A 25,295-nucleotide genomic window follows, 5' to 3' on the forward strand; every position below is an offset into this window, starting at 1 on the left:
GAGAGCAGCACGAGGCTTCTGTTAGCGAAATTCAAAAAAGTGCAAATGTGTTTACTGGCAAAATTGTTTATTTTAAATGATAATAAAAGTAGGCCACTTTGACATCTAAATTTCTTGTATTACAGTAGCAATAACCTTAAAACCGCAACCAAGCACCCATACTAATCATAGAATATGGTACAGTTAAGATCAACGGAGAAAAATCTATAATGGTTAAACAGTACTTCAATATTCGGGCAGATCAGTCACGTCACTTTACTTTGTTCTCTGCGTGGGGTAACGTCAGCCTCCGACCTGAGTCGCAGATTGTACTTAAAGAAATGTAAATTCGCGCAATGCGAGGAATATGGCGATTTAGTCATGTCATTCATTCTAGTTAACATATGCTGTGGTAAATTTTTACATGGATTTTTATCCTTATTTTTCATGTATACACAGACATTTCAGAGAATGTATGGTCATGAAATTTTGCCTCAAAGGCATGGAAAAGTCATGGAAATTTATTGGTAAAAATGTGTATGAACCCTTGAATGTTACAGTAACACTGGAGGCCTTTTGATATGATTAACTTTATCGCATTATCAACTCAGATACATTATCATGCAGTATGATAATAGTGTGTGCAAAATGGCAAATGCTCACGTATATATATATTTATATATATGCACATACATAGAAAAGGACATAACACAAGTATGAATGTATCTGTCCCCTTCTCGCTTGTTGACTGTCCTCCATGCATAAACCATACATGCACATCAAAAAAGAAAAACTCGTGTTCACACTACCCAACCTACCATATTTCTGCCCACTTTGGTACATAACGATTTTTCCTCAAACTCAGGCTTGTGTTTTTTTTTGGGGTTTTTTTTTTTTTTTTATGGCAGAGAGTATAATTGCCCAATCTGTGGCGAATGCTCCAGTTGACATCTCTTGAAGAGGAAGTGCATTTTGCAATGCACTTATTTTCCACAGCCATTCCACTCCTCGTCGGTGTTTCATTTCCAAACCACCGTGACTTCCCCTCATGCTAATGCAGTTGTTCTGCGATAGGGAAATTCTCTCACTTCATTCTGAGTGTGCTTTAAATTGCATCGCTCTCGCTACTGGACGCCAAAGGTGCGCAGGGAAATCACGCACGCATTCGGAAAGAGCAGAGCGCTACACAACGATGGTCTTCGTCTCGGTTAATTGAAAAATGTTGTGTGGTACTGATCGTTAGTGGAGGGGGGGGGGGGGGGGGGGGGGTGATGGAGTGGAGGAAAAATCCCCCCCCCCCCTTTAATGTAATTCCTTCCACAGCGCGGTCGTAACTGTGTGAGTAATTGATACGATGACAGAGTGACACACACAGCGTTTCATTTTGCCCGATGGGAACGGTGAGAATTAGTTTTTTCACTGTTCCCCTGGGAGAGGGGGAAGAGACAGACGAAGGCAACGTTCACACGCGCGCTCTCTCCCGCTCTTTTATTATTATCTTTTCTCCTCCTTTGCACTCTGCTCCCTCTCTCTCTCTCTCTCTCTCTCTCTCTCTCACTCTCTGTCTCTCTCTCTCTCTCTTTCTTTCTCACTCCATATCCTTGCCAGCTGAAGAAATGATTTATTGGCAATTGTCAGGAAAGAATAGAAGGTGAAACATAATCAAGAGTAGGATGGACTGTGGGTTTTAGCGTGCTAACGTGTCAGGCCCAACCTGTGGAAATAATTCACACACCACAGAATAACAGACAAATAAAACTCCACCAGAACTCTCCTTTGGAGCATTATCAGGACAGCATGACGAGGACGCACGCTGTTAACGTCAAATAGTCTTATGAAAAATGACCCTTCCACTTTGAAAAGGAACACTCATTAAATCTTGTCTTGCGGGATGTGCCCATAACTCCAGTGTTTTGTCAGGTGTGTAAGCACAGCACTTTATGAATAGCTCAAGAGAGATGTTTTTGAGAGTGTAAGTAGTGGTTGTGGGCAGTGGTCAGCAAGTCTTACACTGAACAGGAGAGAAGAGAAGAGAAGAGATTTTAACAGGGGGTGCAGCTGCTTGCAGTGAGATTTCTAAGCTGAAGTTATGTGTGGATCGCTTCTTGGAGAATGAAGTTAGGGGGATAAGGGACAGAGAGTTGGCATGGAGAACCAGGCCTGTCAGATTCTAAATGATCCAAAACAAGAGGACAGAATCCCATTTTATTATCTTTAAGGTAATGAAATCAAATACACATATGAATTTTCACTGTCTGCTGAGCGAACTCAAAAAGCAGGTAGACTAAAATGATTTTTTTAAAGTATGTCTTGTATCTTCATCTACCTTCTCTGGACACTGATCCCTTAACTTAAATCACACCATCATAAACTTGATTAGAGGACAGGTTCTGATGTGTAGGGTGGGTGAGTGGGTGCCCCAGTGGTCCCCGGGAAGAGGAAGGTCAAGCAGGACTTTTTCATTCTGGGTTATAAGTGAGTAAGTTTCCTGAGTGTTATGTTTTAGAGAGAGAGATTAACGCGATGAAGTGATTTCAGTAAAGTAATTAGAGTGGTGTAGTGTCGTTTTATGATTCCATCTTTAAAAAGCTAAACACATTTGGCTGCCAGAGCCCAGATCAAAATTACAGGTGGTGTTATAATATTGGTGGCAGCAGATGTCGTAGAGTGCTGTGCGTTTGAGGATGTCTCAGAGCACTGTGTGTGTGTGTGTGTGTCTTGTGTGCATGTGTGTGTGTGTGTTGTGTTTTTTTGTGTGTGTATTATGTGTTTGTGTGTGTGTGTGTGTGTGTATGCTTGTGTATGACTGGGTGACAGTAATTCCAGATAGACAGATAGAGAGTGCAGAGACTCTGTGACATATTTAGGACCCGGTAGAGAGAAGATGCTTCATAACAGACGTCAGCTGAACTCAGCTCCCCTGCAGATGAATGAAGTCAACCAACGGGAGCGACGTGAAAAATTTATATATGACATGTAGGTAGGAGATGTCAGTTGCTTTAAGCCCAGCATGGGAAGTAGGTGATAAAAGTCATCTTTAGGTTGTTTTTCAGTTCAGTGTAAGCTAGCATTAGTAAAAATCTGAGGCTATCATGGCGGATCAGGGTGGTAAAATTGTGATAATTTATTTTCGCGCAGTTCAACGCGTCAGGACCTGAGGCAATACAATGACCTGGCATCCGTTGAGATGCTGTGTTTCTTCTATTTATTCATTTATTTATTATGATTTTTTTCCAGATGATTCTTTTGGTTTTTATTTTTCTTGTTCTCCTTCCTGGTAGTGTGTTGATATGGCTGTGTTTGAGGCCTGTCGATTCTTTCCCGTTACACATGGGTCATTAGCTGCCTGTAATGTCTTAGCCTCCCAACACTTATGGGACAGCGCTCATTAGCAGAGCTGCGGTAGCTAACACTATGGTCGCTCTTCTCCTACCCACGGGGAGTCGTACTTGTGGCTTAAAAACGCAATTAAAAATAAACGGTATTGGATTCACTCCTCCTCCCATCACTGGGATGACTGAGAAAGGTCTCCCTCTCTTTCCCTCTCTCTTTCCCTCTCTCTCTCTCTCTCTCTCTCTCTCTCTTGCGAAGCATCTCTTTTTGTGATGGTTCGATGGGAAATTGAATTATGGGAGAGAGAGAGTGGGCTGCTGCCTTTTGATTGGCTGATGTCTTGTCTCTAGAAGGGGTCGTATGGATGGGGGTCACCTCCCCTGAGTGGTCGGAAAATGCAGGGGTTGACCTAATGGGGTAGCTAAATGAAGTAAACAACGCCATTATTAGTGCCTGAGCTTTCAGAGGCCAACACTCCCTAAAGCTCAGTCCAACATTCAGGCATCTGGCTTTCACTTAACGCAACCAATGTGTCATGACCAGAGAGAGAGAGAGAGAGAGAGAGAGAGAGAGATATGAGGGATAGAGAGGATAAAGATGCTGTGAGTAAGAAAGGGTTAGAGGATCAGAGAGAGGGAGAGAGAATGACCAGTCAGGAGAAATATAGGAGTGAGAGGAAATAACTGAAAGACTTAAAGAGATCTCCCCTGAAAAGCTTAACACACCAGGCAAGGAAAAAGATTATTGGACCAGATAAACTGGTCTTCAAAATGGCTTTTGCCTTCATCCTCTGAACCTCCAATTTAGATCAATTAAGTTAAATGTCTTTTTTCCCATTCTCTGTGTTGACTTGTGAGAGACAGAATCAAAGGTGGAGGACTGATGAATCGTTTCTGCGGTTATTTATTTGTGTAGCTGTGTAAAGCTCTCTCTCTCTTTTCTTTACTCTGCCTCACGCGTAGCGAATGTCAGATTCGCCGTTGTCACAGTTTCATTTAAAAGTTGACAAATGCCCTTTGTTTTTCTGTTTGCAGTTTTTTTTTCCTCCCCACCTTGAACCATCTCTGGGGTATGTCAGAGAAAAAGGCTGGGTAATCAGAGGTTAGTCTTCCGTCGCAAAAAACGGGGAAAAAAGGGAAGAAAATGATGGCCTAGGGTCAAAGGCTCAGCCACAGTAGGCTGGATAAATTACACCGGTTCTCGTACATTGTTTTTTTTTTTTTTTGTGGATATGTCCTTGAATGCATTTGACTCATTCTCCCTCGCTCTCTCTCTCTCTCTCTCTCTCTCTCTCTCTCTCTCTATCCTCTCCTGTCTTGCTTTAGTCCCCTCGTGTGTCTCCTTGGGAAGGCGTTTTTTCCCCCTGCTTTTCCAGACGGTAGAGACCCTGAAAGCTTGCCTTTTGAACAAAGTGACTCACTAAACGGGCCTTTACTTTTATACAAACCTGAACACTCTCTCTCTCTCTCTCTCTCTCTCTCTTTCTCTTCTGTCCCTCTCTCTTTCTCTCTTTTTTGTTCAGTGGATTATGTTTTTTTTTTCTTTGTCCAGCCTGGCTTTTGTGTTCTTTTGTATAAAGTTTTGGTGTCTTAATGGAGAAGTTGTCCTTCTTGTCTCTTGACTGCTCAGCGTCTTGACACTTCTCTGTGCTCTGAATGTGATCCACCTCAGTAATTCCTCACCTCCAGACAAAACAAGGTCTTCCTGAGGACACGCTGGAGAAAGGCCTCAGCTGCCTCTTGGCACTTGTCCTCACATTCACATCCAGTTCTTGTATACTTAAACTATATCTCCGTTAACTCTCGATCCACAACGCGCTCCATCTTTCCTTCTTTCTGTCTCTCCCTCTCTTTTCTCTTTTTTGTCCTCTCTTCGTTTTCTCTCTGTTTTTCCCTCTTTCATTGTTAATTGTTTCTCTCTCTCTCTCCCTCTCTCTCTCTCTCTCCCTCTCTCTCTGATATCAGAGTTTCTCTTAAAGTTCACCAGCTCTTATTTAACTCACTATTAAGATTTCTATCTCACCTTCCTGATCTCTCCATTACTGTTTCTCAGGGCTGGTTAATGCTCCTCCCCCCACTGCCTGCACTGCTAAAAAAAAAACCAAAACAAGAAAACGATGGGATGCTTCTGCTGAAAGAGAGGTCTGAGAGCTAAGAGACGGCAAACAGAGAGAAGGATGGAGAGAAAAAAGAGAGATGGAGTCAGGTGAAATAGTGAGAAAGAGAAAAAAGATGAGAAAGATGGAGAGACAGTAGAGGACAGCAAGATAGTAAGAGAACAAAACAGAAAAGGAGAGAGAGAAAAGGGGAGAGAGAGAGAGAGAGAGAGAGAGAGAGAAGGAGAGATGACATTATTACCATTCCTGGAGATAAAAGCCTTGTTCTGCTTCAGAAGATTTAACCGCTGACTTTTTATTTATTTATTTATTTTTTTATGAAATTGACATTGGTGATGAGATAGGAGCTCAGGACTATAGGGAAGAGCCAGGCAGTTTTGAGTGACGTTAAGAACTTCAGACGCCAGGAAGAAGCAATCTTTGAGCAAACAGTGAGCTCCTGTTGCAATTAAAGATCTAATCCGCGTGTTTCCGACGCCGAAATGGAAAAAAAAAAGAAAGAAAGAAAAAGAAATCGCCGCGATTGTGAAAGCATCTGGAGGAGCTTTGGCTGAGATGGAATTGATAAGCTCTTCCCTCAGCAGAAGGCAGACAACAACATTTGCATGGTGAAATAGAGGTAAACATATTTGATAGGTATTAAAACGCAGACCCTGGCTTACACAGAGGCATCTGCCACTTCGGCGACAGCGTTGAAATTCGCCAAGAATCTCTTCTGGCAAAAAGCTTATGTTATCTTTGCGGGCATCTCTCTGACGTTCGGAGCATATTAACCAGAAATGCATCGATGGCGTTTACCAAGAGCGTCCGCTGTCTCAGTGGGGCCAGCTGTTTGGTCTCTGATTAATGATCTCCGGGGATGAAACTCCCAAAATCTAACCAGACAACCCCATGTTTGCTGTGGGTAGACATATAGCTACATCAAACACAAACTGGAATCAATGAACATACACGTAACCGTTGTTTTGTCTGATGCGCGACGTCCGTCATGGAACGAATGACAAAAAACATGAATTGCTGATTTGATGAGAATGTATACATTTTCGCTTCTGCAGAATGGAGTGACAACTGCAGATCAGAGCGGAGTTGTCAGTCAGGTAGCAGGTGCCATTAAAAAGTCATTGCCAAAGCGATTACTATCGATTACCCGAGAGAGGTCAAGTAAGGATGCGTGGGAATAGCATTAACCTTCATTTGTGAAATGAAGCTTGCTCTTCGATTCTCGTACTCAGTCTCTCTCTCTTTCTCTTTCTCTCTCTCTCTCTCTCTCTCTCTCTTTCTTTTTGTATAATGCTGAGAAAAACTATGTATTGTTTTTTTTTTATCACAAAAGAGGGAGCAGGACAAACAATGCATTTTGTTTTGGGGCATCAATAGCTGATTTGTCACAGTTAAAGGATTCTCAGCCGCCTGAGGATTCTCTCTCTACTGGGAGGGATACCAAATGGCCACATGCCAAATTACAGCCTTCTCTCCCTGCTCCCTTTGTAGAGTGCTTCAGAGGTAACCAGAGAAGAGAACGAAGCTTAGGCAAAAAACATGAATTGCTGATTTGATGAGAATGTATACATTTTCGCTTCTGCAGAATGGAGTGACAACTGCAGATCAGAGCGGAGTTGTCAGTCAGGTAGCAGGTGCCATTAAAAAGTCATTGCCAAAGCGATTACTATCGATTACCCGAGAGAGGTCAAGTAAGGATGCGTGGGAATAGCATTAACCTTCATTTGTGAAATGAAGCTTGCTCTTCGATTCTCGTACTCAGTCTCTCTCTCTTTCTCTTTCTCTCTCTCTCTCTCTCTCTCTCTCTTTCTTTTTGTATAATGCTGAGAAAAACTATGTATTGTTTTTTTTTTATCACAAAAGAGGGAGCAGGACAAACAATGCATTTTGTTTTGGGGCATCAATAGCTGATTTGTCACAGTTAAAGGATTCTCAGCCGCCTGAGGATTCTCTCTCTACTGGGAGGGATACCAAATGGCCACATGCCAAATTACAGCCTTCTCTCCCTGCTCCCTTTGTAGAGTGCTTCAGAGGTAACCAGAGAAGAGAACGAAGCTTAGGGAAAATCATAAAGTGAAGTGTGTGTGTGTGTGTGTGTGTGTGTGTGTGTGTTGTGTGTGTGTGTGTGTGTGTGTGTGTGTGTTGTGTGTGTGTGTGTGTGTGTGTGTTTGTGAAGGCCCAAAGAGAGAATTCATCCTCTCTCAATGACTTTGTCATTGAATTGCTAACTTGTTGTTGGTTTTCATAGTTTTTCTCCCACACGCATACGTATCCTTGTTTAATCGGCTTGGCTCCTCTAGATTGTGTATGTATTTAGCTGAAGTTTTGCGGATGAAATAATATGAACAATCGATAATGGCAGGGCTCCTAATCTGTAAGGGTAATGCAGGATTCTTTTGATATCGATCTTCAGGGATAGGGATAGTCATAGCCCTGACTGATAGAATAAACAGACAAGAAATGAAGAGAAGGAAGGAGGGATGGTAGGTAAATGTCGGAGGTATAAATGTTATTGCTAGGTGCTTGCATGTGCGCGCGCACGCGCACGTGTGTGTGTGTGTGTGTGTGTGTGTGTGTGCATGTGCATGCTCAGTTGATTGGACATGCGAAGTCAAAGACAATTCATTTCTGTTCCTGCACTTTATTGCCTGGCTGACATTTCAATAGATGGAGGATGTCAAAGATCTGCCCAATCCAGCATTTTCATTCCCTCTCTCTCTCTCTCTGTCTCTCTCTCTCTCTGTCTCTCTCTCTCTGTCTCTCTCTCACACTTTTAGTTTTTCTCCTTTTTCTCATCTCGTCACCTCAAACTGAACTGATCACTCTTGGGTTGTGCTGGTGTGAATTGGATGCATAGCCGGTAGTGGGTTTTATGAGCGAATGAGTGACAGCTCTTTGTTGTTGTGAGGACTGCTGTTGTCCCCCGCCCGTCACTACGGCGACAGTTCTGAGGGATGACTCTTAGATCATTTGGTCATTGCTGAATGATTTCTGAATGAGAACCCAGTACAATGCGAGAATAATGACTTCAGATGCAGAAATGATGTTGGGAAATGGGAAATGGCTGGAGTGTGGTTGAATGTGTGTGTGCGCGCTTCTGTGTGCGTGCGTGCGTATGTGTATGCGTGCGTGCGCGCGCGCCTGTATGTGTGTGATAATTGTATTGTCTCATATCTATCTACTGGAGGAAACCACCTCTTTTTCTATTTGTTGTCATCTGCCCCCCAGCGTTATTATTTTAAATGTCCTCGCTGTTTCTCTCTCTCTCTCTCTCTCTCTCTCTCTCTCTCTCTCTCTCTGTCTCTGTCTCATTGAAAAGGCTGCTATGCTTAGGCTTTGTAATGATTATTTATTCCGTTTATTGTGTGACGTCAGGGTTGAGTCACATTCACAGATTCATATACATTTTACTCTGACCTATCACCATATAAGGACATCCTGTATAGTCAAACATGGAGACACACGCTCTGCTTATTTCTCCCACTTTCCTCATGACCTCTCTTTCCGTAATTATCTGTGAATAAGTGTAAATTGGTTCGTATGAAAGAGGTCTACACGTCAAACTGCTGTGCCAGGCATCGGAAGTCTAGAATTTCTGTGAGGGGAAGGTGGGGGTAGGAAATTGAATTTTACTCTGGTGGTTGTCTGCAATTTATTAGATGCTTGTTCTGCCAAGAGTAGGGGTGAAGGGTCAACAGGGCTGACGCAGGCGCTCTCTCTCTCCTCGATTATGTGTGACCCAAGTGCCACTCTGGCGTGGATTTACGTCCAGCGTGGCTCCCTACAGGAGGAGAGGCTGCTAAAGTAGTCATGACAAATGTTTGCTCGTGACTAAGGGTTATCTCTGGCACCTCTCACCATGAAAAAGAACCATGGGGCAGCTCCAAGTACTCTTATCCATCTCTCTATCTTTTTTTTGTGTGTGTGTGTCTTTCTCTCTCTCTTTTTCTCTCTCCCTCTCTCACTCAGTGTCTCTCTGTTGTAAAGTAGACAGGTGAGCTCCAGGTATACAGGTATACGGCACACTTTGACATGGGTTCCTTTTTTTCATCAGAGATCTCTGTGTACTGTCCTCATGTTTGGAGGTGATTTGTTGTTGCTGTTTTTTTTTTTTCCAGGCCTCGTGGGGCCGTGGGTTTTTCTGTGTGTGTTCACATTTCTCATCTGAGGGACAAAACTTACACTGAGAAAAAAGGTGTTATTATGGTCGTGTGGAATTTGTTTTCTGGTATAGCACAGCTGGCTATTTGAAAAATGAGGAAAAACTATAGCACACTAGACAGCTCTGGATTTGCTGAACACGTTTATTAGTGTGTTTGCAGCACAACGGAGAATTAAATTTGCCTCATTAATAGCTGATGGGGTATTTACCCCTCTTTTATTTGAGTTTCTAGAATGTGCTTGGATGATAGTGATAATGTTGGATTATTGTTACTGTTCCAGTAGTACAAACAGTGTTACAACTATTATTAGAACACTAATCTGTTTAACTGTTGCTTTCGCTTGAATTTGAGAAACTTCTGCCCATTAAATATGATAGTCAGATTCTTAGTCTCCATCTCTTTCTCTCGCTTTCTCCCTTTTGTGTTTAAATCGTTTATTTCCATTTGTCTTCGTTTTATGTCTTTTTACTTTCTTTCAAAATAAATAGACACCAACTATTGAAGGGGAACAGTTGACTCTGCGTGTTGTTTTCCCATCAAACTGGAATGAATCTCTGAAGGGGTGATGAATTGTCGACATTTTCATATGCCGTTAATCCACTCTGTGGCATGCGGCACATCGAGGACACAGAGAAAAAAAAAACTTTGTGTTTAATCATCTCTGAGCAAGCAGTCATTGAGAGAGTTATGTTAACAAGTCCCCTGTCTTTACACAAAGCCCCTCGTTTTAATTAGACTACAGAAGAGAAGACCCCTCGCCAGCTTTTTCTCATGAAACCACAGGTGATTACACCCACCAGGAACTCCTAGCATGCACTGGGAACAACCGCAATTTAGTATCAAGAGTTCCTGTTTCTTTTGGGTAATTTAGTCCTCTTCAACCTCAGAGAAGACAGCCTTAACACACAAACCTCTGATCTTTCTCCTCTTTTTTTTTTTTTTCTTTTAATCTCTCACTCAGGGATATGGACTCTGTGTGTGTGTGTGTGTGTGTGTGTGTGTGTGTGTGTGTGTGTGTGTATTTTGCTAGAGTTTGTATGTCTGTGACATGAGCCCCTCTGTGATACACGTAGCCAGTGTCCAGCCCCGGGCAAACCGATTGGACCACTGAAAAAAGTCATTAGCCTGTTACTGTGGTAATGAGGACCCAGCGCCTCAGAACCGGAACTTGCCAGGATGGAAAAATCCAGTGAATGCCGACCACACCAACCCCTGCCCTGCCCTTTCATGCCCAGCTCTGCGGCCCCAATTCAGCTAATGACTTACATCTCTACTGCCAATACAGTGCTAACAGCCTGTCATTTAGCCTCAAACCCTGGGAATAATTGGCCTCCTACTCACGTAATGATTCTGGCCTGAACTAGGGTCAGGGGTTGGGGTTAGATTAGGATTAGGATTAGAAGTTAATGAATGGGATTAATAATATTTGACAGTGAATTCCTGAGCACTCACTATATTTGTTCTACTTTGCGGTGGTTAATGTCATTTGTCTATTGCGTCTGTTGTGATGCGCTTCCTAAATTTTTATGATGAAATGAAATTTTTATGTGTTTTTTTTTTTTTGTAGTGCGATTTCAGTATTTCATTTGTCACCGTAATAGTTCTAGCGGTTTAAAAATTCAGCTAAAAGGTAATTCTAGGAGTTTGTTTCACTTTGTTTTCTTTTGTAAAAGAACCACTTCAGAAGAAACCTTAAGGTTGCTGACTGGAGCCAATACCATCTCCAACTCATTACACCGAACGAACGGAGAGATTTAAATGTAGATTGAAATGGATGATTCTGATCCAATATGAGGAGCGGTTTAAACGTTTTCAGAGTCAGACAGCCGAAGCCTGGACAGTCGAGTTGATCTGCGTTTCAGAGGCGTTGATGATCCAAAAAAAACGGGCTGCGTTTGCATCACTGCCCTAATCGGGCAGGTAAATTACACTATTAGAGTAATTAGCAGTCGCTGTGGCGTGGTGCTTTGATGGATTGCAGGTCCGATTATATTGACTTTCTCCCAGTGTGATGTATTGGCTAATTTGGAGCCTCTTAAAATGCCTCAGAGACTGTCCTCCTGGACAGTGGCGAGCATCTGCTCTCCAACGCTCGTTCATTCTCTCGCTCTGTCTCTCTCTCTTTCTCTGACATTGAGTCTTTTTAATAGCCTCGTTATTTGTATCAGAGTGTTTTTTCTTAGACCAGACAAAGTAAAAGCTGAAGGTGTAGTGCATTTTTTTTAAATCGAAGGAAGACAGACCGGCGCTCAGATTCTGACAGTTCACACATGATATATGAATAAATACTGAACGCTCCTCTCTTCTCACTCATCACTCCATCTTCTCTGTCCTCTCTCATCTTCTCCATCCATCACTGGGATATCTCAGAAAGGGTTCTCTCTCTCTCTCTCTCTCTCTGTTAGTGAGACAAATATTCATTGTGAACCCACAGTAAACCACGACTGATGTTCTGTACTTAACTGTCCCCTGAGTGTTTGTGCTGAATATTGATACAAATTTGCACTGCATAGTAATGTATTTCACTCTAACTAATATGTCAGCAAAAATGTCTTGTATCACCCATTTGCATATATGCCTGATGTATAATGACCAGCTCATTATTATAGATAAGATTATCAAGCAGTTTTAAAACGTATAGCCATAGAATTTCAATTATTATTATTATTGTTGTTGTTGTTGTTTTTATGTAATAGGTTTTAGGCATTTTGACTAAAGAAACACTGGTCTTGTTTGTTTGCACAGAGCCGATGAGAACGCCTAAGAGTCTGAAGATAGCTGAGACTCAGGCCAGGTTTATAGCTGTGGACTGGGAGTCTCTGGGTTACAACATCACTCGCTGTCACACCTTCAACGTCACCATCTGTTACCATTACTACAACGCCAATAACCAGAGCAAGGCCGACTGTCTGGACATGGACCCCAAAGCCCCCCGCCACGTGGTGGGGAACCTGCCCCCCAACACCAACGTCAGCCTCAAGATGATTCTGACAAATCCAGAGGGACGCAAGGAGAGTGACGAGACCATCATCCAGACAGATGAGGATGGTATGTGTGTGTGTGTGTGTCTGTATGCGTGTGTGTGTGTGTGTCTGTCTGTCTGTCTGTGCGTACCTGTTTGGATTTAGTGTCATGGGCGTGCTTTTATATTATATAACTTCAGAGGTTTCTGTGGGTATATACACAGACCAGTCAAACACAGTAACACACACACAAACACACACCCAGTACAGTACTTCCCACATGCATACACGTTGTACACGCACACACACACACACACACACACACACACACACACACAGTCAGAGTAACATATCACACAAATACTGCGTACACCATCCATGAATGTGTGTATATATATATCACATGCATACATATACATCTCTCAAACTGCATATACCAAACTCAGATAGACAGGCACAAAGACACACCCACTCACACATACACACCCACACACACACACACACACACACACACACAAAGAAAGCCCTTCACACCATCAGTATGGAACAACTTTCATCAAAACTCTCACGTCTTTATTCAAATGCACATTTTTTACATCTTTACATGTCTGAATTAAACCAGTGGCAGCATCTCAGCCCTGTGAGTGAACACATGCGTTCTCCCGCCTCGTCTGTAGTCCTGGTCTGATGAGGTAATGATTTGTGAAGCAGGCCACGTCTCGGTGTTGCCGCTCTCTCTCTCCCTCTCTCTCTAACGGCTACAGACTAGAGAGAAGCAGACATTCAGCCCAGATAACAGGAAGCCAAACGGGAAAGACTAACTCCACTGTCGCCACGTGCGCATATGCAGATAACTCCCCTTCCCTCTTTAAATTTCTCCTCACACACACACACACACACACAGAGCGAGAGATGGGGGGGGGGACTAACCTGCAGATAACCACTGAGGAAAGACTGGCCTCTGTGGAGCATTTAAGCTGGATTTGATTTCTGAGACACACCCATTCCCCCCCCTCTGCCCAGACACCAGAGCAGACAGGCTTTCGTTGGCCAACAATTGTCTTAGGCAAAATCTCTATTGGCATTTTAATACACAATTTGAGAATGATTCTAACATAAGAAATTTTTGTTTGTTTGTTTTTTTCTTACCATTAGGTTCATTCACTGGTTACAATAATTTTAACTGGAAATATTTTCCAACGGTACACTGCGGGATTTTTTTTAATGTTTTAATTATTTATCAGTAGATCTGCGATCTGTTACTTTGAGCTAGAAACTTTAATAAACCTACAGTCATTGCTTTGGTTGTCCAGTTCACAACTGGCCTAGTTTTAGCAAACAGCTTCAGAGTCAGGCAGCTATTTTTATCAAAAAGAAATTCTGAGAGGAAAAAAAAAGAACAAAATGTGAGATGTTTCTTCCGTCGGATCAGAGGAGTGTTCCAAAGCACAGATGAGGGGATGAAAAAAGCTCTGTTTATGAATGAGTCAAGGCAATAAGAGAAAAAGAGTCACGAGACAGAGAAAGAGAGAAAGAAAGCAAGAAAGTAAAGGACAGAAACGATGAAAAGAGAGAGAGAGGTCAAGAGAGAGCTTCAAAGTAATGAGGAAAGAAAGAGAGAGGAAAAAAAGAAAAGTGAAGAAAGTAAGAAGGAGAGAGACAGAGGCCAAGTGGGAGTGAGAGAGAGAGAGAGAGAGAGACAGAGAAAGAGACACAAAAAGAGAAAGTCAGAGAGAGAGACAGAACGTGCCCCGAAAGATACAAGAATGAGATACTTGTTGCGGCCCGCGGGAGCAGTTCTCCTCTGTCAGGACTGACAGTTGTCCAATCGCGTGTTTCCGTCATGCTGTGGAGAAACTCAGGGTCGTCCCTGGACACCGCCTATATCCGACCTAGTACCTCCAACCCCTGCATCGCTATGGCAACATTCCCTGAGAGCGGGCAAACCACAGTGGACAGTCTGTCAGGCTTAGGGGGTTGTGGTTCACTGGGGTGCGTCAAGGAGAAACATTTGAGAATAGGCAAAAAAGGGAAATGTTAAAGAGCTTTGAAATATGTCAGAGAGTTCACACCTCCTCAATCGCTGTGTGACGATTTAAAGATCCTCTCCACTCACAGATGACAAGGCAGTGTCATTTTTCAAAGAAAAACAAAGGAAAAGTGGAAATGAAGCCGGGAGACAGTCAGACAGTTATATTGGCAGGTTTTTTTTTGTCCTGAAAGCGCCTAAAAACATTATTTCCCCCGTAATTTCATTCCGGAACATAAAATGGTTTTACGGCAGTAGGACTCATCCTGCAGAACACATACTCGGGGGGGGGGGGGGGGGGGAAAGCATGTCTACTTCAGAGTTCTCTAGACTTTAAGTATCGGTTATTAGCGATATGCAGCAGCTCCAATCAACCAGAAATAGAAAACATTAACGAAATAGGAGAAATAAAACACATCAACAGATATCACAGTTTGAGAGTCGATTTTCTCCTGATAGAAACGATACAGAGTTTAATATTGATTATCACTAATTAGATCCCAAAGATCCCCAACTGACTGAAGGAAATGTTCTTGTGAGAGTATTGTCCCCTCATTAACTCAGTGCATGTAAACACAATTAAGAAACTAAACAATAGAGAGCAAGGGAGAGAGACAGACAGACAGACAGACAGGCAGATAGAGGGAGAGAGGGACATTATTTGTCTTCAGCAGTGATTGTGTCCCCCACTACCTTCCATTATAGTTCACCCCTCAATATGCTGTTCAAAGAGGGTTGGGGGTGGAGGGGAGGAAACAATTAACAAGGTCATTATAGTTATGGAGTCTCATCAGAAGCTTTTAGAGAGATGGATTCATTACTGTTTTTTCGTCTCTCCTCCTCCTCCCATCCCTCCCCCTCTCCACACCTCTATGTCTCTTCTCCTCTCCCCTCCTCTCCTCTAATGCAGTGCCTGGCCCGGTGCCCAGTCAGTCTACGAAGGCCACACCATTTGAAGATAGGATCCTCCTGTACTGGAGAGAACCACTGGAACCCAATGGAATCATCACTCAATATGAGGTAATGAAGAACTCCAAAAAGAGAGAGAGAGAGAGAGAGAGAGAGAGAGAGCGAGAGCTAGGTAAGCTGCACAATGTCCCTGAAGTTCTTATCGACTGTATGTCAGGAACATGTCTTACAGGGACCATGTAAAACCAGTTTTCTGTGGTGATGAGCACCCATCTGCATCTGATCCACCCATTTCTTTTCTCTGTCTCCGTTCTTCTATTCTTCTCTTTTCCTCCTCCTGCATCTTCTTCTTCCTTCTTCTCTCTCACTCTCTCTCTCTCTCTCTCTCTCTCTCTCTCTCTCTCTCTCTCTCTCTTTCCCGCTCTCTGTTGGGAAAGTGAAACCCTACAGAGGGAAGCCTGTGGGCTTGATGTAGAACAGTGGAGGAACAGATGCCACTGAAAGCTGAAAAGACAAGCTCCCAAGTGGTGCATGTGGGTTATGGCTCTGTCTAACAGTGCTCCGATGTGTCCTACGTCAGGAACTCAACACTCACATCCCAAAAGTGCCTCACTTGCCAACGGCAGTCAGGGACTCAAAGCGCTAACATGAGCCTTGTTGATCCAAGCCGTGTTGTCTTGGAAGGGAGAGGGTCGCTCTCCTTTGTTCCACACAACAGTGGTCATTCGTGGTCACTTGACCAAGTGGTTGGGGTTGGAGTCAAGCAAACCCTGTCAACACACGATATTGGCTGATGATGTTCCATGAATCATAGTGTAGGAATATGAAGGATTGACATCGTACACGAGGAGGGAAGCATTTGGTGACTTCACTTACCTCCACTGGTGTGATTAGGTCATTGAGTATTGAAGTTTGGGAGGTAACTTGCTGGAAAATTGAAATCTTTGCATCAATAAAGAACAAAGCAAATATGCAAGAGACTTCCTCTTGAAAGTTAAATCATGGGTGTAATTTGACCCCAGTAACCACCCAAATTAAATTACCACATGAAATGGACTCATTCCTACTTTTTTGCAACATTACTCAGGCAAGACTTGTTCGAACCTGAAACAGCAATATCTCTGTCTTTACATCTTCAAACCTTATTTTCAGACTCAGAGAGATACTCTTTGCCAGTAGATTTCCTGTGTTCGAGACTATGCAGATCTTACTTATGTGGAGATACTAACTTTATGTCAAAGTTCTTCGTCTGAGAAGACAAACTTCACGATAGTTTACGCTTTCTTGTATGTCCCTGAAGCTCAATATTTTTTTTTCTCTTGTAATTTCTCTTGTGAGTTGTTTTTTTTCAATTTTATTGACAAACCTCAGGAAAATAAATGTAAAAAGGTGTCATGCAGAAAGTTTCAGATGTGTTAATTCTATTATGTGTTTTTTTTTATTTCTTAACACAGATCAGCTACAGCAGCGTGCGTTCCTTTGACCCGTCCGTGCCTCTGTTGAGGCCACCACTGATAGTATCTCTGTCAAGCAACAGTTCTCACCACGTCTTCTCTCAGCTCCACCCTGGCACCACCTACCAGTTCACCATCCGGGCCAGCACCATCAAGGGCTTCGGACCCCCAACTACGCTCAACGTCACCACCAACATCTCAGGTACCTGAGGGGCAGCATGATGGGGTAGTGCATGTGTGGGGGGGTGGGTGTGTGGGTAAGTGGGTAAAATGGATGAATGGAGTTGTTTGGTCATGTGTCACATAAGCACACGCATGCATGCACACTCAGTGTATTTAACTGTGTTAATGGGGACTTTTCAATGACTTCTATGTTACTGTAACTGAAGATGCATATGCCTTACACTAACACTACATTAACACTGCTAAAGCTTCTCACAAGGTATTTTTTTTAGATATTCATGACCTCATGGTGACATACGTAACACAAATGCAAATGAAAAGACACACACACACTCACATTCACGCCCTTGGTTGCTGTGGTTCCTTTGTTAGCCAACAGCAGTGTGAATACGAAAACCTCAGGGTGAGATGACTCCCCTCCAGTTTTCCCAGTTTGTGCCCAATCCCTCCTGCTGGGCTCCCAGTACAGTGCTCTCTGCCTGCAGAAACAACCCTGACACTTCATCTCTGTCTCTAATTACACACACACACACGCACACGCACACACATACACACACACACACACACACACACACACACACGTGCGGGTTGGGCCTGAGACTCTGTCAGCCATCATGGTGGAAGAGATCTGTGCTACAGTTTGAGGCAGATTATACCAGTTTTGCACTGATTTACAAAACAGAACAATCATTCTTATGATTCAAAACATAAGAGCTACCACACCACGTGACTGAACATGTGCTGTCATATAGAGAAAAATGTATGTAAACAAACAAACTTTGTTCTTTTGTTCTTTTGTATGATATGTAAAAATATACCGTGATATTAGTGTTTGGCTATATTGAACAGCCCTAATGCACATGCACACAAACGGAGTTAGCTCTTTTCTGCGGAAAATCAAGCTATAGTATATATTACCACTGACATAGATACCACAGACTATAGTTTTCCTTATATAAAAAGAGCTGTTTTTTCATTCCAAGCTGACATATAGTACAAGTAGTTTCAATGATGGATTTCTTAGACCTTAGGAATGTGTAGTATTTTCCTTTTTTTCATTGTTTTACGTGACCCACGTACAAATAAATACCCCGGTGGAATTTTCTTTGCTGTTTTCCAAATATGTGAGATATAGCACTGCTCCATGCTTCAGAATGCTCTAAAGAGCATAGTGAGAGAGAGAGAGAGAGAGAGAGAGAGAGAGAGAGAGAGAGTTGGAAGGACGAGCGAGCGAGCAGAAAATGACTCGACTAATTTTCCTCCCAATAGTACATTACCAGGTGGCTATTTAGAGTGCAGGTAAGGTGTGTGTGTGTGTGTCTGTGTGTTGAAATGGTAGCAGTAGTAGTGACCTCATTAGAGGGTAATGCAAACAACATGGCCACATTCAGAGCAATCAAATTTAAACAGGTGAAATGGAAGCTAAAAGTGTCTTTGACATCTTTCATAATGGCAGGCGAGGACAGCGGCCCTCTCGATAAAACGCTGCCCTCTTCACTCGCTGCCTGGAGCATCTACTTTCAGTGTTAAGAGATGCCATATGCGTAATGTGGGCTGTAATCACGCAAAATACATTTCCAGCCATTTTTGTGTCATTTTTTTTTTTTTTTGGCTTCGGATTAGGTTGAGAGTTAAAGGGAAAGGGGGGAAAATGTGAAAAGCTGTAAGGATGTGGCTGGCAAGACAGCACTTAAACTCAGCAGAGGAAAAAAAATGAAAAAAAAAAACCCACTCTATTCAGCTTCATTTGCACATTTGTTTATTTGTTTGAACTTGAAAACGAAGAAGCGTATACCTGTTGAATCATGGCTTCACAGATGACTAGAACCCCGTTTCGCTCCAATGTCACAGGCCTGATCACTTTTACCCATGAACCTGCACCTGACCTGATCCATCCATTTTGTCTCATCTCCTTCTCCTTCTCTCCTCCTCTCTCTTCTCCCCCTTTCTCCTCTCCAGCCCCAACGCTGGAGGAGTATGATGGTTCAGAGGCGTTCCTGAATGAAACAGCCACCACCATCACAGTTCTCCTGAAGCCTGCTCAAGCTAAGGGTGCCCCAATAAGGTATGTGCTTTTTATCTCTACTTGAAAACATTATAGCTGTGATTGTCTTTTGACCCTTTGTTTACAGATCCACGCATAGCTTTCACATTCGCTGAACGCATTCCTGTCTGAAACGCTACCCGATAGCTGTCTAGAATGATTACGTTAGAGCTGCGTCGTTGTTCGTTCCAATGCGAGCTGACAGAAACTTGCCCCTGCAGTTGGTCATCGGCATTTCTGGGGGAAAAAAAAAAGATTTGAGAACATGTGATGCACCATTGTGTGTTTAGCCTACAGGCAAAATCCTTCATGACAGCTTTCATGTTGGATTCATGGATTTTAGATCAGGATGGCTAAGAGCTTCACCATCCTGTAGGGTTTTACTCTAGCCCCAATCTAACCCATTTGATTCATAAAGACTTTGATAAAGTGTATCAGGTGGGTCAGATTAGGCTTGAATAAGGAGAGGAACAAATCCTAGGGAGGCCTAATACACTGAGCTCCAGCCTGACTGTTTCATTGTCCTATTGTCGGCCCACGCTGTCTCCCTCTCCTCCATCCCCAGGTCTCGTCAGGGATGTACAATTCAAAGCTACTCGTTGTAAAGGGGATTTGGAGATATCTGTGGGCTTTACCATTCAGTAAATCAGCTATTATGCAGTAGGCTGCCCTTTCTCTCTCGGCCTATGGAAATGGAAAAGACAAAGAAAAGGACGACAACAGAGTCTGGATATAAAACCCGGTCTGACCCTAGTCTCAACCCCACAGTGCCTAAAACAGTCCTCTTAATGGAGACTACTGAATGTCCATTACGCTAAAATGTGAACAAAGATTTTTTTTTATGTCAAGAGCATAACTGTGGGGGTAGGGGGTAGGCGGGGGGCAGGCAGTAATGTTGACATTGAGAACGGCGTAATCGTTTAATCAGATGTGGGATTAAAAAGCCAAACTACCATGCATTGGGAGTGCAATAGAATTGACTGCAGTCCAGATTATGAGGTATGTGTAGACAGATTAAGAGATTAAGGCACATGAACAGTGCTAAAAACACCTGTGTTTTAAGAATGGACAATGATTTGGAGTTGGACAGATTGTAGTGTTCACGTTATGCATTATTAAAAGGTTTCCTCTGGTTTTTTTTATGTTGCGTTTTGGCAGCCCGCTCTTCCACTGGCACTGTGCCTCTGATAGCAGGTGATGGACAAACGTGATGGCAGTTTGGTGCTGGAGTAATTTGGGCTGAGTTAGTTAAGGTGTGTTTGGGAGATTGAGATGTAGCGCTTTTGCTGGCCATCTGCTTCAGTTGTATGTAACAGTTTTGTCACTGTCAGGCAATGGAGAGGGGAGGGGGAAAAAAAGGAAAATAAGCAAAAGACTAAATACTTTGGTGGAGCCATACAACCATCTGTGCTAGCATTGCAGTGTGTCACTCACATTTTACGTCTGTGGCGACTCGAGCGAAATTAGAATCTATGGCAAGGGCATCTGGGTCACAGTAGATGTCTTTAGGATTTTGGGGAGTGACCAGAGAAGAATGCTACTGCAGACACAAATGCTCCTCTGGGCAACTGTTACAGGAAAACTGGAGCTAACTAATGCCCCAAAGCACCATGGGTGTTATTGATGTACAGCACCTCATTGATTCCCAGCTGTGCGACTGTGTGAAATCTACCAAAGCAGTAGGTGCCTTACTGAGTGCACATTTACCCCACTGGTCAACATGGGCCTTCTGCCATGTTAACACTTAGCCTGCAACCTTTACACCCTACACTCATTTATTTCTGAAATGCAATAAAGAACCGGGGTTTGTTTACTCCAACTTTTAATCTGATTGTATTTAAAAGACTCTGGAGCTGAGGCAGAGGGAGTTTATCAAAGCCTGTCCATTTCAGATGTTTTGTACTGATTAAACATCAGAGAGGAGAAATGGACTTTTTTTTTTAACCATTCATCCAGAGAGAATCCAGGCCTAAGTTGTGTTGCTAAGCAGGGGCTTTATTCGTCCAATAGTTAGGTTCATCAGGCATGCGTTTGGCGTACTCCTTCAGGTGAAAGATTGCTTTAAGATTGCTTCTCGTGTTGTTTGTGTGGCTCTGGTGATGTTTGATGATGCGTTTCAGAGGTTCTGATTGGCTGATGTGTGTGTGTGTGTTTTTGTGTGTATGTGTGTGGGGGGGGCATCTCTTTTGCAGTGCGTATCAGATTGTGGTGGAAGAGTTGAGCCCCCATCGTACCCGTCGAGAGGTGGGTTCACTCGACTGCTACCAGGTCCCCGTGTCATACCAGAGCGCCGCCAGCGGTGGGTCTCCGTATTATTTTGCTGCCGAGCTGCCACCAGGGAACCTTCCGGAACCTTCTCCGTTCACAGTGGGGGACAACAAAACCTACCACGGGTTTTGGAATGCTCCACTGGCACCCAGGAAGAACTACAACATCTACTTCCAGGCTGTTAGCAGTGTTGAAAAGGTCAGTGGGTCATGAACATGGCTGCTGTCTAACTGTCAAATGCTAACTTATCTTCTGTGATATTGCTTGCTTAATTTTTTTTTCAGGGGCGCAGTAATATTTGCATGTCTGTAGACAATAGAGGCTATTTTATAATGAAATGCAACATATTCTGAAACCTGCCAAATAAGTAGCCTTAGACCACGTGGCGGGTAGTGTAATTCTGACAGTCTGCCTCTAGAGCTACCACACATCCATTTGCCATTGGATTTGTGCATTATGATATTTGTTTTTCGATAACACACTAATGCAAGTGGTATTTTTTGCAATACAAGCACCATTTTTGTACATCTGTTATGTAATAAACCTCAGATGTGTTTGACCCATGTCCCAACTTCACCCTACTTATACTGGACGCTTTTAACGTTAGTGTTTACATAAACATTTACTGAAAGTATTTACTCTTTGCAGGAAACCAAGACCCAATGTCTGAGACTGGCAACTAAAGGTGAGAAATTTCTAAAACTAACAACCCCCCCCTTTCTCTCAGTGACACTTAACTTTTATTTTTCATACGATAATGCGAATGTTTCCCAGTCTTGTCAGTTAGCCAGTGGAGCAGTTAAGGGGGTGGATGCTGCTGGATTTCAGCAGAATTACAGAAAAGCTCATTTGTCATATTATGCATCTGTAAAGCACCCAGAGTCAAACACTGGGATTTCACATCAGGATTTCAGTAAGAGTGATTTGTTTCATGATGTAGTTTTTAAAATGAACTGACAGAAGTTGGACTTGGGATGGTTTTATTGTTTTTTTGTTTTTTTCTTTTTTTGTTTTTTTTTTTTGTTTTTTTTTGCAGTCTTTAGAAGTTTACCGCACATCTTAATAACTCAATTATAATGAAAAGACCTTCTGACATTTTAGAAAGCTCAAATTTGACTGATACTGGAAAGAGAAATTCTCCCCAGAGCATAGATGAGAGACAGGTTTGAGTTCTCCCATTCTTTAAATGTCAACTTCCCCATTCAAACAAGGCATTATTTAAATATACCATTGTTTTTCTGTCCTGTTTCGACCTTTGCCAACTGCCACTTTTTGAAAGCAAACGTGTATGGGCTGTTTACATAACCCCTCTGCTGTGGCAGAGTCAGAACCTGCATTTGCCCTTATAGCAGTTCTTTCTTCGTGTTAATCTGATATTTATTTTATTTTTGTTATTCGTCGCCGTAGTGTCTGTGTGTTTCTGTGGCTTCATAACATATGGCAGTCAGCTCAAACGTGCTCAGTGCTGTTTTAATGCGTACGTTCTCAGTGTTTGTTTGGAAGCCTCTAAGTGCACAGACTTTAAAGGGGCAAGCTTAGAAAGTGCAGCAGAGTAGAAATACCCCATTAGATTATGGGCCCGGGGAAAGTGCAGCCTGCTAATCCCTGGGCATCTGGGCACGTATTAACATGTAACGTGATTAGAGCTGTTGTTTGGTTTCAAAGATTGTTGTGAATGGAATGTTTTTTGACATTGTCACTTTTTTTTCGCTTTTTTTTTTCTCTAGAGATTGCTATAAAAAATAGTTCTGAATTCTGTCCTGTTGTGTTTGCTTTTCATGGTTGTGTGTGTTATCAGAGTTGCATTCTACTGGTTACATTCTCTTAGAGAGTTGGTCTGCTTGATACAGACACGAGATAGCTCTGTATTCCAAAAGATATGACATCTGCCAAAACAGACATGCATGCCAGTTTGACTTGGTCTGTGCTGTGTATGACAGTGTCTTGAGCTGAATGTTGTTTTCCTTTTGGCCGTAATATGAAATTCATAACGTTATACTCACATGGAGGCTGAGGCCAGGTGTATGTTCTTGTGTCGTACATTCCTGTCCTCCCATGAGCAGGTATTCAGATCTGATCTTGAAAACGCTATCTAAAAGACAGACTATATTTTTTATCTGGCTGTTTCACATCTGACAATGCACTTTGGCATTTATTTCTCCTGCCACAGAACCACCACCACTCTTAAAACCTGCCACAACTCTTTTTGTGTGTGTGTGTGTGTCTATGTGTGTATGTCTGTGCATATCTGTTTATGTGTGTGTGCGGGCGCGCGCGCGTGTGTGCGTGCGTGTTTGTACTTGGGGGGGGAGGGTAATCAGTATTATGGTAGACATCTCATTGTTTCAATTCAAAGCCAGTGCAGCCTCACCTGAGTAATTGAATTTGATGGCAGTATTATTTTGCCAGCTCCGTAGTCATTAATTGTTTTCATGGGTCTATATCTCATGGGGGGGTAAAAGCCTGTACTAGGTTTTCATAGCACTCTAGACAGAATTTGATATGGGTTGTGTCATGTTCTGTTGTGGGCTGAAAATGGATTTTCAATTTAAGCAGGGAATTTTATCTCCAAAATGGATGTAATCCAATTTCATTTGAATTCCTTCCAGTAATTTTTTTGTGTGTGTGTGTGTGTGTGAATTTATCTCATAAGAAGTGACAGAAACATAAGTATTCTTGTGGCAAGATAGGAATTATGTCAAAACCAATACCCAGGAGTGTTTGAAACAAGCCTGTGGAATTGATTAATAACCTTTTAACCTAGGTGTCTAAACCCATCCTGAGAGCTGCCCTCTGAAAAGGTTGTTGCTTTTACCTCTGGCCTCCCCAGGTGATGTCTTTATTGTAGAGTTTATGATGAGTGACACAGTCGTGCCTTCTCGCTCGGTTCTTACATGTGGACAACCGTTGTCCTTCCAGGCTCTGGGTAATCAATTACGGGTTTTTTTTTTCTTTTTTCTTTTTTCTTTCTGCTTCTAGACAGCTGAAGGGGCATGGCAGTTTTGTGAGTAGCATCAGAATGCCCCTTTGTTCTTCTCACTCAGCCTAAGTGTTTACTAATGTTCCTGTCATTCTGGGTTGTTGTGGGTGGCTGATTGTAAGTAACCGCCAAATGAAAGGCAGAGATCCTTTCAGGGAAAGTCTGCCTTTCGTTTGGTGTAAAGACAGCTCAGAACTGAAGAAGGGATATTATTTTGAATTGACCTTTATATACACATACACATGCACACAGAAACACACACACATACACACACACACACACACACACACACACAGAGAGAGAAAAAGTGAGGCAATGCTAAGGTAAGGTCAGCCTTCCACTCTAGTTTTGAATTACTTCACCTTGACTGTTCGTATTGCATTTTTTCTGCACACGATAAATAAATGAGCCCAGAACAAAGCTCTGGTTACTTATGATGATGGAAAAGACTAGTAAAATGAATATGATTGGCAGTAAGATGTGTGTCACTGATCTGCCAACATTACATCTATTATCACAATAGCCTGTTTGTTCTGTAGGAACATCCAGAAAGCTATGTCACACCTCACTACTCTTTCAGTTAAATAAGCACCAATTAAGTGCAGATGTGAATATGCACTATTTTTTAAGTTTGCTGTAGCAACAGAGTTCAAGACACGTAATTTGTTCCTGTACATAAGTGTGATAAAACGGTTATGGCTGTGTGCCCCATCTTTTTTTTTTTTTTTTTTTTACCAAAAAGCTCATTTACGTATAATAACCATAATAATCAAAGTAGCACAGTAGATACTGGTGCCTGCTCTCTCTCTCTCGCTGACTGTTTCAGATGTTTTATATTTCATAACTGATTTTAACTCCACTAACATAATGATGA

The 25,295-nt window shown here is 42.6% G+C and overlaps 1 protein-coding gene across 1 annotated transcript in view; it reads left to right on the top strand.

The window, feature by feature from the left end:
* The window catches only part of ptprk (protein tyrosine phosphatase receptor type K), a 124,999-nt gene that overhangs the window by 75,236 nt on the left and 24,468 nt on the right, over nt 1–25,295 (top strand). The window contains exons 8-13 of the mRNA XM_030781213.1: nt 12,337–12,639; nt 15,494–15,603; nt 16,947–17,148; nt 19,089–19,194; nt 21,366–21,639; nt 22,090–22,126. Of these exons, the coding sequence (XP_030637073.1) occupies nt 12,337–12,639; nt 15,494–15,603; nt 16,947–17,148; nt 19,089–19,194; nt 21,366–21,639; nt 22,090–22,126 (1,032 nt within the window). The remainder of the gene's footprint in view (nt 1–12,336; nt 12,640–15,493; nt 15,604–16,946; nt 17,149–19,088; nt 19,195–21,365; nt 21,640–22,089; nt 22,127–25,295) is intronic.

The sequence above is a fragment of the Chanos chanos genome, chromosome 8 (assembly GCF_902362185.1).
Source record: "Chanos chanos chromosome 8, fChaCha1.1, whole genome shotgun sequence".
In the NCBI taxonomy this organism is placed as follows: Eukaryota; Metazoa; Chordata; class Actinopteri; order Gonorynchiformes; family Chanidae; genus Chanos; species Chanos chanos.